This window comes from Pimephales promelas, chromosome 21 (assembly GCF_988280905.1).
Source record: "Pimephales promelas chromosome 21, fPimPro1.hap1.1, whole genome shotgun sequence".
NCBI classification, from domain to species: domain Eukaryota; kingdom Metazoa; phylum Chordata; class Actinopteri; order Cypriniformes; family Leuciscidae; genus Pimephales; species Pimephales promelas.
Genome location: NC_142789.1, coordinates 29,459,830 through 29,477,706, shown reverse-complemented (window position 1 = coordinate 29,477,706; position 17,877 = coordinate 29,459,830). Strand labels below are relative to the sequence as shown.

The window sequence follows — 17,877 nt, the reverse complement described above, 5'->3', positions numbered from 1 at the left end:
TAAAATTATCATTTTTATCAAGCTTGTATATTTAAGTTCAGTGATTTCACTTAAATGGCAATGATGATTACCTATTAATTGTTATTTAAGTGAAATTACTGAACTTAAATATACAAGTTTGATAAAAATCATCATTAAAGAAGAAAATTTCAAATGGCATTTAGAGGCTTTGGCATCTGAACTCTTCAATTATAAAGATAAAATAAAAAACTACTGAATAAAAATAGTGTACTGTACTGTACATTAAGAGAAACGTATATTTAAGTTACTCACGGTATTACATATAATAAATAATTATATTAGAAGTTCTTCCAATCAGAGCAGAGTAGACCAATCACAATAGACTGTGATCAGGTTATTAATTAATCAAAAAAATATTTGATTTTACTTTCTTTACTTGGCTATAAGTGTAAAAATTAAGAAAATTTAAATTACGTTTCTGCAGTTATGCATATCATGCGCATTCATTAGAAAAATATTTTATATTTATGAAATTATAGTCTCCATTTTATTGGCAATCAGACACCCTGCTGTAGATATTGATCATTGACAAACCCATATCTATTGACCACTAGTGTACACTTTTGTTTTTTAAAATAGCACAAATCAGCATTACATTAATTTGCAGGGGCATTAGTTTGCACACACACACACCATGTAGAGTTGTACATTAGTTTGCTTCATCCCACACAATCTGCACTTCTGCCGTATGTACAACTGTAGCTGACGCCCGTTCAAAGGCTTGCACAATCACTCATGAGTGTCTCTGTACAAAACCCCAGCATGCACTGCAAACCCGAGCCACTTTAAAATCTTGTGTTAATCGCTGGAAACTGAATATGGCTGGGTTTTTGGGGTTTTTTTTACTACTCACCTGAAGGTCCTGTTCAGTGCTGCTTTCATATCTATACTGTAATGCGTGTGCATTTCTTGTTGCTGTTTTTTATTAAGCATATTGCAAGAAGATTAATTTGATTAAGTGTGAACATTAGCTCTTTTTTTAAAAGAGCAGTCAGGAAACAAATGTCCTTCAGGCAAATGCATTGAAAACAGCACAGAACTGAGTCACATGTGTGGACATGTATGTAATTAGACAGATGGGCCGTGTTTTTGTTCATGTGTTTATGGATGTTATATATAGATGTTGGGAGGGTCCTTCAGGCAGAGTGGCCAACACATTGTGTCGCTCCGGTTAGGGTCGAGTGTAAATGATGTAACGTGTTCTCATGTGTATAGTGGGGGTTGCATTGATTTCTTATCAAGAAATGGTATGGTTCATGCTACTGTAAATGAAAATTACCCGTGGACAATCCCATACAGAGCCCTTTTTTCTGCCCATTTCAAACCCACATGGGCTCCACATACACTGTAAAAAACAATAAGTAAAATTTACTTCATTTTTTCAAGGCAAGTTTTTTTGCTCTGATATTATCACACATATAATTAAGTAAACTATACTTAACTAAGTTAAGTGAAAATAACATAAGAAATTGAGTAATTTTTTATTTAAGTAACATCTATTCTATTTATTTTTTCTTAATACAACATTTCATTCATACAATATAACATTGAATTAGACCACACTGTTTAAGTAATCATTACTTGCAGTGTGCCTCATCACGTCTTCGCTTTTGATATAGCATGTGTGAATGCAGACCTCAATACTTGGTAGACAATACACAATGACGGTAACATTTGATAGCTCGTTTTTGTGTTTGAATGTGTCATTTTAAGTTGAAAATGAACTCTAAATGTCACAAAATGGCAAATTACTAATCCTAACAACAAAAGTAATGATAAAATAGTGTAAATACAGCTGGAAAACAGTGAAAAATCAACCTTATTAATTATTCATGGCCCGGTGCATGATGGGAACACCAGTATCAGAAAAGTTGAGTAATTTTATAATGTTGATATTTACGCTTTAATTTCTACACAATTTAATTGAATTCTACTATAGAATTTACTTTTTTGACTGAACTAACCTTTTTCATGTAAATTAAATAGTTTTTTTCTGTAGTATTTACTTCACCACAAAATAATTTTTATCAGTGTACGATTGTTGGCTCGGTAGGCTATATTTTACATTTACATTTATTAATTTAGCTGACGCTTTTATCCAAAGCGACTTACAATTGCTATATATGTCAGACGTTGCACGCCTCCGGAGGAACATATCAGTGTTGTTTACTTAAATGCATTGCTTTTAAAGAATATTGAGCGATAGTCCAATGAATTTCTTATCTCTTTTTTGTTGTTAAATTTATTGTTTAAATTAGTCTTTACTGCCCTAAAGGAAAGAGGCAGTTTTCATGTGCAGTCATATAAAGCACAATAATCAATGTGTCTGTGTGCTGCTAACTTGGTGAATACAGCAAAATGTCTGGTGATATAAAATGATGATTGCATTGTTTTTTTATCTTTATTAGAGCCCGACCGATAAAGGATTCTGAAGGCCGATACCAATACAAATATTTGTTGGTTTTAAAATCCGATATTACGATATATCGGCCGATATTTTTTTATTTTATTTTTTTCAGGAATGCACAACAAAACATTAACAGATTTCCCTAACATTTTTTAATTCAGTTTAATTCAAATAATATGATAATGCATTTTAAAAAGAAACTTGTTTCTTTTATCGTCGCAACAGAACAGGAGGAGGAACCAAAGCTCATTAATTAATTAACAAAGCTCATTAAATTCCACTGATGATAGTGGAATTAGCTAGCTTTGGGGTTAGCTAGAATGTGTTGCGTGTTATAAACGAGTGTTGTCAACAGGAACGGTGTAGAGTGCCCTCTGGTGGACAAACTATACAACTCAAACACTCCAACATGACATGGTTGAAGCATGTTTCGTCCATTTTTATTTTATTTTTGAAATATTCTTTTTTTTTTGCCATTATAACTCGATACCGATAGTTTTTAAAATGCCCAGTATCGGCCGATAATATCGGCCTGCCGATATATCGGTCTGGCTCTAATCTTTATCCATAATGATGAGCTGGTTTGGTCTCTTTGTATGTCCCAGTGCCATGCATTTGTCTATTGCTCGCCAGCTGTGGGTAAAGGGCTGCCTCGCGTCTCTTCTACCTTCATCACTGTTTGAATGGCTGTGCCTACTCAGCTCTTTCCTCTAATCTCTCTTCAACTGCAGTTTTCTTTGCTTTCCTTTCCTCCCTCTCCTTTTCAGTGTGTGTGTGTGTGTGCGGGACAGCTGCTGCAGGCAGGCTTTTTCTGGGGGCGGGTTTTTCAGACTGCTTACAGCACTTTTGCACCACGTTTCATTAGTAATTCTGGACCATTCTCACAGCATTTTCCCCCTCAGTTAGCAGCCACATTCATCAGAATGGTATTTCAGCATCCTGAGGGGAAGATTCAGTCAGTTTCTGCTCAACAGCTACCAACTGGAACAACCATGAGAACACCAAAACAAAACTGAATTATTTAGCAGCACTGCATTTTGAGAGATACTGACGTGTAATTGTAAAAACAGGCTTTAAATGCCCTGACTTTCTCCAGCACCCCTTCACGAAGGTTATTACGCTTATATCGGACTTCACTCCATGTTTCTGTTAATGTGTCGAGGACGTATGGATGGATGACTGCTGATTTGTCAGTGGGTGCTCTGTTTACCTGGATCCTCCTCTAAATGTTTGGACAGCTCGTGTTGTTTTGAGGTGTTTCATGCACATAAGCATGCACTTTTTTCCCCCTCAATTATGTTAAACTGATATTAGAAGCGTATAATTAGGCCTTATTTCTTAGACCTTATTCTTTTCCTATATGTATTATTTTTCTTCGCCGTGTTTTAAAACATCTACACTACCATTCATTTAGGGTCTGTAAATGTTTTTGAAATAAGTTTCTTATGCTCACCAAGACTGCACTTCTTTGATTAAAATACAGTAATATTCAGAAATAATATTACAGTTTTAAATAACATGTTATAAATGTTATTTATTTCTGTAATGGCAAAGCAGAATATGTTTTTATTATTATTATAATAAGTAAATCCACTTCACCAGCTAATTACTCCTCGACAGCGATGCCATAGAAATATATAGAGCGACCGCAAAAACGTAAGTTCAAAGACAATATTCTAAAGATGACGGCGCCCAAGTTTTTCAGGTGCATAAGGTCTATAGGGATGCACGATATATCGGCCAGCATATCGGTATCGGCCGATATATGTTCATGTTTAATGTTATCGTTATCGGCATGGTAAGAAAATGTGGCTGATATATTAAAGCCGATAAATAATGTATTGTTGCCTTCAGCTGAGACACTTGTTGAGTACTGTTTATGTTTTTCTTGAAATATGATTGAAATCTCTTCAAAAAATGAAAATACGGTTCGGTGCAACATGTTCGGTACTACATAACACTATGGCCCCGTTTACACGATGGGAAAACGCAGATATTTCTCTCATTTACACGAAAACGCCGTTTTTATCACTGAAAACTTTTATTTCTAAAAACCAGGATTCTGATTGGCTTGCATGGCTTTATCCTTAACCCCTACACTGCCGCCAATAGGTTTGGCATAGTTATGATGGCGCTCGACGGCGTATTTATGCGGGTGTGTAAACGATGTTATTTTTGAAAACGGAGAGGGGGAAAATATTTGTTTTGCTAAATACCCGGCTTTGTGTAAACGTGGCCTATAATGAGAACATTATTATAATTGTGTGCTTGGGACATGGATTTAATTGTGATACTTTTGTTTTTGTAATCAGACTCTCAAAATTAGATAAAAATTTGGATTTAAGTTTATCGGCCGATATATCGGTTATCGGCTTTCAAATATAAAGAATTATCGGTTATCTGTATTGGCCAAAATTTTTAGGGATGCACGATATATCGGCCAGCATATCGGTATCAGCCGATATATGTTCATTTTTAATGTTATCGTTATCGGCCTGGTAAGAAAATGTGGTCGATATATTAAAGCCGATAAATAATGTATTATTCCCTTCAGCTGAGACACTTGTTGAGCACTGTTTATGTTTTTGAATTTCTTGAAATATGATTGAAATCTCTTCAAAAAAATGAAAATACGTTTCAGCGCAAATCTGTCATATCGGCTATACAACACTATAATGAGAACATCGTTATAATTGTGTGCTTGGGACATGGATTTAATTGTGAGGCTTTTGTTTTTGTAATCAGACTCTCAAAATTAGATAAAATTTTGGATTTAAGTTTATCGGCCGATATATCGGTTAGCGGCTTTCAAATATAAAGAATTATCGGTTATCGGTATCGGCCAAAATTTGCATATCGGTGCATCCCTAATTGTATGTATGTATATATATATATATATATATATATCATCAACTAAAGTTAAATATCATTTGTGCATTTACAGTTTATGTGTGTAATGTTACGTCATGCGTGTTTGGGTGTTCTTAGAGTAAAACCAAGTCACATTTTTAATGTTTTGACCATAAATGTGAATTTTAGATTGTTTGCCAATCTAGTTTGGAAATAAGGCTTTATGTTGTGTCCTCATCCCCTGACTGCAAGCACTGCTCAACTGTCCTTCTCATGCCTTTCTCCTCTCCAGACAGAAAGATATTGATCTCAGGGCTATTCTTTACATTACAGAGTGTGCCACACAGTGCACAGAGTTATTTTTAATCTTGCCCCGTCCCCTCAAATGCACACCTATGCAGAACATAATCCCTGCCTTCCCTTTGTATCAGTGATCCCCACATATCTGCATTTCCCTTCACCCTTCATGAAGCACCACAAAGCACATTGAATATCTGTGACCTTTCAGAGCGCTGCACGCTCAAGTGGACAATCAGCCTGACACAATACATCATTCAGGGCTGATTCAACCATCTCCTAGATTACCAACAAAGGAAGGCAGTCAACTTTGTGAAGTAGGCGTCATGGTGTAGCCTAGATTGATTCATGTGAATACTTCACCTTTGCAGCAGTGCTGTTAGCTCTATGGCTCTCTGCAAGGCCAGCGGGTTGAGCAACTGTGCCAAATGCTGGGGAGTAAAGCTGGCACAGCGTGAGTCTGTGTTTTTGGTGAGATGGAAATGAAACCGAGGATGAGAGCCAGAGAGGGCTTCCCCAACCTTACTGCCGCAGTACTGAATGAAAAACATATTTCCGAGTAGAGTCGAGCAGTTACTGATCTATAACCAGCTCTCTGCCATCCTCATACCATTTGTACATTGAGATGTAAGAGGCATTTGTATTCGAAGAACCTTTTTTAATGTAAAGTAGTTGTGTACAGTAGATTCACTTTTTCTTATATTCATTTTATTTAACTCAATCATCTATTTATTCATTCATTTATAGAGCCCGACCGATAAAGGATTTTGAAGGCCGATACCGATACAAATATTTTTGGGTTTTAAAATCCGATATTCCGATATATCGGCCGATATTTTTTTTTTATTATTAAATATTGTTGGATTTCACACACGTGTAAAAGAAAAGCTAACTTTTCTGCACAAGATACGTTTGATACTTTTTCTCTATGTCTAAATGTTCACTCCTCGCAAGTATAACTTACATTTTACAATGCAGGGACTGTAACTAGAGATGGTAGTTATAAATACAGTAATCATTACTTTATTTAGGCAGAAAAAGTTCATTGTGGTTTCCAAGCTCATTAATGTTAACGTTAGCGGTCTTCCACTGATGATAGTGGCATTAGCTATAGCTTTGTGGTTAGCTAGTCTATGATGAGCCATAATTTAGCAATAGATAACATCATACTGCTAATTGTAAAACATACATTTTCAATATAACAGGCCAAGGAGAGATGATTGAAGCGTGTTTCGTCCGTTTTTATTTTATTTTTTAAATATTCATTTATCGGCCATTATAACTGCCGATACCGATATTTTGGAAAATGCCTAATATCGGTCTGCCGATATATCGGTCTGGCTCTATTCATTTATTGTAATGGAAATTTAGGAATTTGGGTTTTGATCGAAAAGTAATTGATTCTTAAGTTGTTGTTTTTTTGGCAGCTATATTTTGTTTTTGTAAATAAGCTGTCATTTATTATTTAGTAAATGACAGTATATTTAGGCCTAAGTCTTTCGAATGTAACATAAAACATTAATAGTTTTTGTACCTGAACATAAAAGTAATCATAAGCAGTCCAGTGAATAAGTCAAGAGAGAGATTCGTTTGAGTTCGATTTTTGAGTCTTTCGATCAATTTACTGGTTCAGAATTATTATTTGTTTGCAAGTTGAATGACAAGCTTTATGCTTGTTGTATGCAATCAGCAGGGACAATGTAATAGAACGATGTTTTCAAAGTGTTGTTTAGTGCTCAATTTTTCTCTCTTATCGCAATCATTTATGTTAGCATTTACAGAAGAATGTAGATGGTCAACAACAAAAACGGTTGTTTTTATAACAAATGAAACTGGTTCTTCTAATCTTTACCAACCTTGCTCATTGGTAGATGCTAACTTGTTCATTCTGTCTCAAGATGAAAGTCAGAGCCAATTGCGAGGTCACCTCTGTCTCCAGCGTAGTCAGATAAGATAGACTGAGACCATAAAAAGGGCTATTTATGGATTAGGAGAGCTTTATACGGCATCGCCTTTAGGGACCAGTATCTGGACATCTGTTTGGAGGCCGGCCGTCACTGTCTGCTGCAGGATGAAATCAACATAGATTAGATGTTTGTGTCACACAGACCTTTCAGTGAAGTGATTCAAAGGCACTATGGGACTTGTCTTAAGTTGGAGAGGGCATTAACAATGGTTTATGTTCAAGGACGTAAAAATCCACTTTATTAAAGGCATGTTCTGTGTGTTAATGTAGAAGAATTTTGACTCGTCCTTTTCTTTGTAAAAATCATGTTTACTGTAATGCATTGTAGAGAATTTCAAAGCTACGGTGGAAATAAATTTCTCTCGAGGAAAAACAAAATATCTATTCTATAAGTTTCTATAAGTTTCTTGAGGATTAAAAAATGTCTCTAATGCCGTAATATATATGGGGAGCTGTTAGTTGTTACACATTATAGTATTAAAGGTTAACAACAATTAGCCTAAATTCATTTGCCATTTATTTTTTGCATTAACTTCTAAATTTAATTATGTTTTTTACTCCAATTCGTTGTTGAAATAGAATCATTTACACACTGGCTGTAAATAATCATTAACATACATTAAATAATCAAGACAATACTAACAGGTTAAGTAAAATAGAATTAATATATATAGGCTAATATAGTGTATTTAGCGAAAGTGTTCATTTCTCCAGCTGACTAACAAGCTGTGGACACTGAATGACTTGCCTGAGGTAAGCGAAATGCTACTATTGCTGTTTTACTGATGTCTTTATGCCCTCGAAACACTGATTGAGCGATTAAACGAGATATAAAGCTTTTATTATATTTTTTAAAGCGTACATTTAACCGGTAGGAAGCGTTCAGGAACCGGTATCGAAGTCAGGGTATCGGTATCGAAATTTTTTTAAGTGTGTGTCTTTTTTTCTCTGGCCATGTCCACATTAATACGTTTTCGTTTGAAAACGTATATTTTTCTCTCCGTTTTGGCCTTCCGTCCACACTGAGACGGCGTTTTAAGTCAACAAAAAAAACGTATCGTTTGGAAAACGCTCTCCAAAGTGGTTCGCCGTTTTCGCGTTGTAGTGTGGACGGTGAAAACAATGACGTAAGTTTAGTCATGTGATCCATGTAGTACCAATAGATATTCATGTTTATCGGTATTGTGCCTGTTATGTGTTATTAATTTTTACACTATTGCTAAAATATGTTACTTTCTATGTTACTTAATATGTGCTGTTCTTCATAGCACAGTACTGCAAAGATGACAGATAATGTACTCATGAATTTAGAAGTTTCTCATCCACACTGAAACGTCGGAAAACGTCTGAAAACGCTAGTGTGGACGGAAAGCGTTTTTAAACGAAAACCCCGTTTTCAAATGCATCCGGATTAATGTGGATGTAGCCTCTGTAAACTTTTTTTCTTTTTATAAACCAGTTTTGTCCTACTGTAGTGTCTGCATTATTACAGTGTTGGACATTTTCCCAGAGCCCTGCAGGGAAGTTATGTAGGTGACACCAGTGCTCAGTTTGTTTGGCACTTCTATGGTGACAACCGTCACACTGTTTTGCTCTAACAATTCCTATTCTCCTAAATACGGAACGAGTCCCTTTGGTGATTGTGTCTTCCACACTGCTGGGACCACTTCTCCATCAAGGCAGGACTTCTGTTGGTAGGGGTGTAACGGTATTTAAACCAAACCGAAAAACCGCGATACAGAACCCACGATTCGAATCGCGATACTCTCACGCCGTACCGAACACGCCCCACCCCCGTCCAGCCCGGCTCATTGGACATTATGTCTTATGTGTACACAACGAATTCAGTTTTGTAGCCTAACCACCATTAACACCAAATAGCAAGCTCCATGTTTTGTTACTTTTGATAATTCTAATAGAATTATCAAAAGTAGAGACAAAAATAGATTCTGTCTATTTGATCACAAAATTCAAACAATAAATGGCGTTTTGGCGCTCTTTGATGTGCCGTGACAGATACTAGCTCCTCATTTCAAGCGGCAGTGTCGCGCACGATTAAACGCGATCATCTCTTCCTCAGTTAGAGAATGAACACCTGAAGGTATGTTGAAAGATACAGTATACTTACTGAAAGGCATCATAACTCGTATAATCGCTCAATCAGTGTTTGAGCTGCAGAAAGATGTCAATAAAACAGCATAGCTTGTCACTAACATTATATTTACCTCAGCAGAAGTCATCCAGTGAAATTAACTCTTGCACTAAATAAATGCACTATATTAGCCTATATATTGTATTTTACTCAACCTGTTAATGATGTCTTGATTATTTAATGTAGACCTAGGTTTAAAATATCTTTCATGAAAATGACAGCAACTGTGTAAATTATACTAAGTTAGAGTAAAACATAAGTTAACACAAAAACTGCCTTAGGTTCAGTTTTCATACAATGTGTTGGGTGTTGATTATTATATCTAAAAAATAAATAGCATCTGAATTTAGTCTAAAAGTCTAGGCTCTGTTGTTAACCTTTATTTTTATTAGGGCTGTGCAAAAATGAATTGCGATTAATCGCATCCAAAAAAAAGTCTGTGTTTATATAATATATGTGTGTGTGCTGTATATAATTATTTTGTATATATAAATTCACACACATGCATGTATATATTTAAGAAAATGTGTTATTCATATATACAATATGTATATAATATAGATTATGTATTTATTTATACATGCATGTATAAGTATTTATATATACAAAATAATTATATACAGCACACACAAATATATTATGTAAACACAGACTTTTATTTTGGATGCGATTAATCGCAATTAATTTTTGCACAGCCCTAATTTTTTATCAATGTTCGGCTCCCTATATAATTTACAGCATTAGCATTTTTTTGAATCCTTGCGAAACGTTTAATTGTAACTTAATTCATTTAAAGACGAAGACAACAGACCATTTAAAAAAAAAAAAATTAAAAAAAGCAATTTTAGCTTTCTAAACTGAATCGAACCGAGACGTCAAAACCGTAGTAAAACCGAACCGTCAGTTTTGTGTATCGTTACACCCCTATCTGCCTTTCTTTCGTCTGGCACGCCCTATGGAGAACAGCAATCAGGCTGTTGCATGCATGCTGAATGTGTTTTCATGCACAAAACACTACTTCAGCACTCTATTAACTTTAGGATCACTGTACATCTAAAATCTAATCAAACACGTCCGTCAATGCAGTCTAGGTCAAAAGCAGCATGCACCTCCTCATCCATAGTCAAAAGAATCTAGCATGTCATCATTGTGGAGGTGCTTGCTTCCCTGACACGATTATTTCTCTCATTCTGCCTCTCCTCACTCATACAGTTGTATGTGGAAGTGAAGAGAGTCACTTTGTGTTCCCCCTGTGTAAAACCTTGAGTGCACCTTGCTTTGGTAAATCTGAACACAAGCTATAACACGAGTCTGCTCTCTTTCCGCAGCAGCACTGCAGCATTCCAGCTCTCACGGGTTACTGTATCACTTTAGCAATAATGAGCTGCCAACAGAAGCTAGCATTTTTTCTCAATCTTACGTAAAAGGTACTTTTTATCACTATTGATTTGAAGAACTAAAGCAATGCTTTAACTAAGATTTTGCAGTTTAAATGTGTTCCGAGTTATAAGACATGAAATATCAGAACATTTTTCCTTTTTATCCTCTCTCTACCATTTCTTAAAGTAATGTTACCACAACTTTGACAGTTCACAATGAGCAGTTTAACGTTTTCTGGACATCAGACCTAAATGATCCCAATTGGTGCTCAAGCATGATGGATGTGCCCTTATGTATAAATAAATGTCTTACAAAATCCATGGTCTACCATAAAGCAGCATTGCCCTCCCCCTTTAAAATAATTGTATGTTGCATTTTAACTGCATTTCTTGCCACTTTCAGCTGTTTTTAGGACTGATGAGTACAGGTAGACCGATTAATCGGCCGATTTTTGGCATTTTTTTAAACATAATCGGCATCGGCCAATATCCAAGTATATCAAGCCGATTATTAGGCGGGCGCATCTGTGGGCAGCCTTGTGTTGTTGTTTGACGCACGCTGCCGCTAGAGACATTTTCCAGCCGAGTGAGCAGGAGACCTAAATATGAACGCGTAATGCGTTCATACAACACTGACCGTTAGTTAGTAGCTGGATTAAACATGGTTAAAATACTGGCCAAACAGTGTAAAGTGTGGATGCCATTGTCTGAAGAACAACAGACGGACGGTGCGTTGTGGTGCATTTAGAGTTTTTGTAAAATATCATTTTCCCATCTGGTGGTTGTTTTTGTTGTTCAACAGCAATTTACAAGGGAAATACGTTATTGTTAGAAGTTAAATTAAATAAAATATAATAAATCTTATATATAAAAAATTAAATCATTTACCCTTTTTTGTGATAATTAGGTTATGTCCATTTGTCTTTGAGAGGATAAAATGTTTTTGTCGGGAAAGTTTAGTAATTATCATTTCTTTTACATTTTATCTTTCAAATAGAGGTTAAAAACCAAGTAAATATCGGCCAAAATAAATCGGCAGCATTAATCGGCCTTCGGCCGACCCGGATTTCAAAAGATCGGCATCGGCGTGAAAAAAAAAACATATCGGTCGACCTCTAGTGATGAGTATCAGGGATGCATGAACATCAGAAGGTATGTTGAAAGATACACCGAAGTCTGTATCATGTCTCATGTATTCTCTCAATCAGTGTTTCAATAAAACAGCTTGTGAACAACGTCACTTAACATTGCATTTACCTCAGAAAAGTCATCCAGTGTTCACAGTTTTTTAGTTGGCTTTAAAAAAAACACTAGAGAGGAGTTTATTTTCTGTTAATTATATATGTATGTTTAAATAAATTTTCCATGAAGACAAGTGCTTATGAAAAAAAACTACCTTATAGGTGCAACAGAGTTGTATACAAGCATTTCAGTTTTTATTTGAGAGTAATTATTATATCTGGAAATATAATACCTCTGTTGTTAATTGCAACCAATATTATATAGTGTACCAAACGAGAGGGTTCTCTGTATAGTTTGCAGCATTATTTTTTTCCCCGGTATCGGCTGAGAAATGTAATATCGGTGGATCTCTAATATAAATCTTAGTATCACATTGAAGGTGATCATGAAGGTGCAACATTGTCAGCCTGGGCTAATGAGGACTAACTCTTACGGTCACCTTGTGCTCACTCCACTGATGTGTGACCTCTCCTTCTCTTTACTGCACTGCATACAGTGCCCTTCTCATGAGACATTTCCAGCTTAGCTTTGATGGAAAGAGTGGGCAGGCAGCGTAAAATGAGTCTGGGAAATGGAAAGACCTTATTCCTGGTGTCAGAGCGCTGGTATGTGGAGATAGATAGGAGGGACAGTCACCTTGATAAGCAGTACATTATATGTGTTCTTACCGTGTCCTTTAGCAGCACTCGTGTAAGACTAATAAGTGCTGAAATATGAGGTATGTGTGTGTGTGTTAAATGCAAAGGTGTCTGTTAGAACCTCATAAGGGCCAATGAACTCCTCCAGTTTGGAAACAGTGCATTTCGCCCTCCTACCTGCCTGGCCCTGTGCGGAGGAAGCTGTTCGACGGTCAGTGGAAACATGAAAGAATTAGAAAATTATTACAAGCTGTTTTACTAATGTCTTTCCACTGTTGAAACACTGATTGAGCGATTACACAAGATATCATACGTTTCGGTAAGTTGTTCCGTATCTTTCAACATGCCTTTAGAGTTTCTAAAATGGTACCGGTTGAATAAAGTTGTTATTTTTGTTTGTTTTTTGCGCACAGAGAGTATTCTTGTCACTCGATAGACTTAAGATTGAGCCACTGTAGTCACTTGGACGATTTTAACGATGTCTTTAATAACTTTTCTGGGCCGGCCAGTTTCGATCCCTTTAGAAGCCTATGGAGGAGTGCTCTCAGAAAATATTTATTTATTTATTTGAATCAAAAATATCTTCTTTTGTGTTCTGAAGACGAACGAAAGTCTGACGGGGTTGAACAATATGAGGGAGAGTCATTACTGACAGAGTTTTAATTTTGGGGTGAACTAACTTTTTAAAGCTACACCGTGTAACTCTTTTACTTTATTCTTAGCTAAACGTACTTGGTTCTTTCAAAAAATATATGTCCTCATTAATGTATATTTACTTTGTTCAAGTAACAAAGTATTCTCGTGAGTGTTTAATATGCCATTGAAAATGTTGCCCCTCCATCTTGAAAGTACATTAGCCAAAGAGGGACATACCCGTTAATTCAAGCTTCGCCTTTCGCGTTTACGTTTGAGTTAACGCTCATGGACGAGGTCGAACTGGAAGCCATTTTAATCTTGGACTACATTGGCCACCGTAGAAGTTAAAACGAAATCGGAATTGAGAGGAACAGAAACTAATATTCACCGGATGGTCATATATCTTTTCACCACCAGATGGGGGTAAAAATCACACAGTGTAGCTTTAACATACTAAACAAAACAACACTGTTTTTGTACCTATTATGTTTTTCTTAGTTTTAAGAGTTACTCTGCTGTAAATGTGTAACTTTAATTAGGCCTACAATTGTTATATGAACAACCAATTTAAGTATGCATAATACAATAACATTTCTTTATGAAAATTACTATGACTTGAAGTTCAGTAAGTGAGTCAGATGTTAATTCATTAATCATTTTAGTGGATTCAAAGTAGTCTTAATGATTCAAACTGATAACTTGGGAGTTTATGAATCTTTTTGACCATCATTTTAAAAAAGAAAACTCATAATTTCCTACAGTAAAAATCAATGTACATTGGTTCGATCGTCATACAATCTCAATACTCATAGCAAAATATGATTTTTTTTTTAATTCATTTAGTGTGTGACACTATAATTTCTTTGTATTACTGATAAGCTGCACAAACAAATGTCCTTGTTACAATCTGTTTTGGTGTATTGGCCATGTTCTACTCATCATTGCCATCATCATTTACCGCCCTCTAGTGGTGTTAATGCATTCTTACAGTGCAATGGCAGCAGTGCTTGTATATTAATGCACTCTAGCATTTGCTGAAACGTTCATCTGCGTTTGTGTTTCGCAGAGGTCCTGTGAGGTGAGAGACAGACGTGTCGGTTGACAGGAGAGAGAGAGACCCCTCGGCAGCCTGGCCACACCCCCCAATCTCCCGTTCCCCATGTATCCCGAATCGACCACGGACTCTCCCGCCCGCCTCTCTCTCAGGCAGACAGGCTCCCCCGGCATGGTCTACAGGTCTGTATACACTCTCACACACACATTCACACCTAAACAGCTGCTCTGTGTTATTAACCTCAGATTGTGCGCTTGCATACTTCATTTATGCTCATTTGTGTTTTCATTTATTTTTGGACTCCATCCTCGCTGCATAAACCATAAATTCAGGGTGTGAAAATTTGCATAAATGTGTTTGATGAATAACAGTTTATTAGCACTTTCCATGTTTTTAAACAAAAAGTCTTTTGTAAAATTACACTGCCGGTCAAAAGTTTGGGGTTTGTAGGAATAATAATAAAAAAAAAAATGTTTTTAAAAGATGTCTCTTGTGCTCACCAAGGCTGCATTTATTTGATTATAAATATAGTAAAATATTTTCAAAATGAAATTCATTCCTGTGAATTTTCAGCATCATTACTCCAGTCTTCGGTGTCACATGATCCTTCAAAAATCCCTCTAATATGATGATTTGCTGCTCAAGACTTATTATTATCAATGTTGAAAACAGTTGCTGCTTCATATTTTGTGCTATTTTTTTCAGGATCCTTTTATGCATATAAAGTTCAAAAGAAAAACGGTAATTTCAAAATAGAAATCATTTGTGACGTTATTAATGTCTTTGTCACTTTTAAGAAATTATATGCATCTTTGCTGGATAAAAAGTATTAATTTCTTTTTAAAACAAATCGTCATGACCCTTTACTTTTGAACAGTAGTGTACATTTCATGGCTTTAAAGCATGACCAAGGGCTTTTTCAGTGTATAAATGCATAAATGTGTGACCTAGCTCAAAGTTTTTGAGCTCAGATGATAGTCTGAAAAAATAAGCCACACTGCTAAAGCACGTATTGATTATAACAGGTTAAAGACATTAGTTGTATCACAGTGATCATTATTAGAAAGATGCATTTGCAGCATTTCAAAATCTGCTTTATCCCTTCTGCAGGGTTTCAGTTATGCAATGTGTATATGCAATTAATTATGTTCATCTAGCACACTGAGTGATTTGGGCTGCAGTTCTGATAACTGATCTTAATCAGAGCCCTGACTTCATTTCACCATTGCTGGAAACCTCCTGATGAATTTGCTCTGATCTTCTGTGACGGCCGGTGTTTTCGTTCCCCTCGGGGTTTGAACTGCAGGTGGCGCTGCAAGTTAGTTTCCACCTCAAGTGTAATTTCAAGCATTCATTAAACTTTAAAACTTTTAAAGTGTTAGCTGAAAATAATGTTTCTGACCAGACAAAATCCAAATTCTAGTGTTTGCAATAATCATTCAGCTTTCCATTACTGTTTTTAATTAATTCTTCTCAATAATTCTTAGATTTTTGATGAAACCTAAAAAAAAAATACTGTAAAATCAGCACAATGTGTTTTATGCTTACAAACACTGTTTACATTTGCAAGGCATAAAGCACATATGATTAGCGAACATGATAGCCATTAAACTGTATTCACTTTATAGCCCTTAATCGTGTAATTTTGGACAAATGTGGGCACAGAGGAATTTTTCTTTATTATAAATGTTATATCGCTGTCTTCGATAAAGTTTTGTCTGTCCATTTATGGTGTTTTTTTATTTTATTTTGAGGCATATTTTTGAATTTATTTACTTCAAAAGTTCCATATTTTCTATGTAAATTATGCTTATTTTTATGTTTTATTTTTTAAATATTTTTTAACTACATTAAAATATCATTCCAATAAGTTCTTAGAGCTAAAACCTAAAGATGAAGTGACTTTGCTGTCACCTGGTGTCTTATTTTGGCTTATTTTAGGATGCTCTAAATTACTCTTAAATGCTCTTAATTAAAATGCTCTTAATTTTTTTTCACCCACTTAACATTGTAGAATTCAGTCCAAAAAAATGTGTGTTCAGGAGGCAAACTTAGGAAAAGTAGCCAAGTCAAGGGAAGTATTTTTTTAAAAATAAATCAAAACTATTTTGCCCACATTTGTCCAGAATACGGTTTTAGGGTTAAATGTGACAGTCTTTTGTGACAATTTTTTTTGTAAAAATGTGTTCGCTTTAAAGCCATCTGTATGCAAACATACTCTTAAACGAATTAAATCCCCTTTTAGAAAATAATGCAAAAATATTGATTACTCACGTTTCACTATTAGACTAAAAAGTAAAAAAAAAAAATATTGTTGTAATTTAAGGGGAAAAATCAGTAATGGTTTTTGAACAATCTTTTAAATGTCAGGTTTTTGCTAAATAACAAAAAAATAGCATTGTGTTTTCATATTGTGGTTTTCTTATTTTTAATTTTTTTTGATGTCTGGACATATTGTTCTTTCGTTCTAGAACTAAATTCTTCAAATTTCTCTATTTCTTTCTTTATATCAGTGTTGAATCTATTTGTCTGAGCTCATGTTCATATGTCACTGCTAAAGCTGATACTGCACTTATATGTGCACGTGCATGTGTTTGTCCCTTTTGCCTGTAAGACTAAGCTTTCCTTTCGGTCTGGTCTCTCTCTCTCTCTCTCTCTCTCTCTCTCTTTCATGCTGCCCTCAGTGCGAGATATGGGAGCCCAAAACGGCAGCTGCAGTTTTACAGGTACCTCTTTTGTTTGCTGATTAATTAGCCATGGCCATCTGATACTGCATTCGTTTTCATCTGTTTTGGAAAGCACTTGCAAGTCGTGGGTTCATTCTTAGTTTAGCTGCTCCTGATACCGGTGCGATGATGTCATGTGAGAGCGTAAGAGAATAATATTCAGAGTACGCGTGATTACAATGTTATTTGCTTGTAATGTTTAACGGCGGATAAATAATAAATGCGACATGTCGTGTAGAATTACAACGAGACTAACTGGTGCTTAATATTGTTGTATACTTGTAAAAAGGGATAGTTTACATTCAGTGGGAGCATCTAATCTCACTTGTAATCTGTGCATGTGTTTGAGTTGTGTACCAGTCTACAGTACAGTGGTTTGTGTCAGAATAACGCTCACCAAGTAGTGTCCCTAACACAAAGCTCTTAGATTTCATTTCACTCCATGTAGAATTAAAACAGTGTTGCAGGTAAGTCATGGAGTTCAGGTTTCCTGGGCTGTGGAACACGTC

The 17,877-nt window shown here is 35.6% G+C and overlaps 1 protein-coding gene across 3 annotated transcripts in view; it reads left to right on the top strand.

Moving 5' to 3' along the window:
- The window catches only part of kcnab2a (potassium voltage-gated channel subfamily A regulatory beta subunit 2a), a 97,675-nt gene that overhangs the window by 18,457 nt on the left and 61,341 nt on the right, over positions 1-17,877 (top strand). For 2 of the 3 annotated variants that reach the window (XM_039673804.2, XM_039673805.2), the window contains exons 2-3: positions 14,655-14,824; positions 17,327-17,368. In XM_039673804.2, coding sequence (XP_039529738.1) covers positions 14,748-14,824; positions 17,327-17,368 — 119 coding nt within the window. In that variant the 5' untranslated portion in view covers positions 14,655-14,747. The remainder of the gene's footprint in view (positions 1-14,654; positions 14,825-17,326; positions 17,369-17,877) is intronic. The other variant, XM_039673806.2, reaches the window with a different exon arrangement.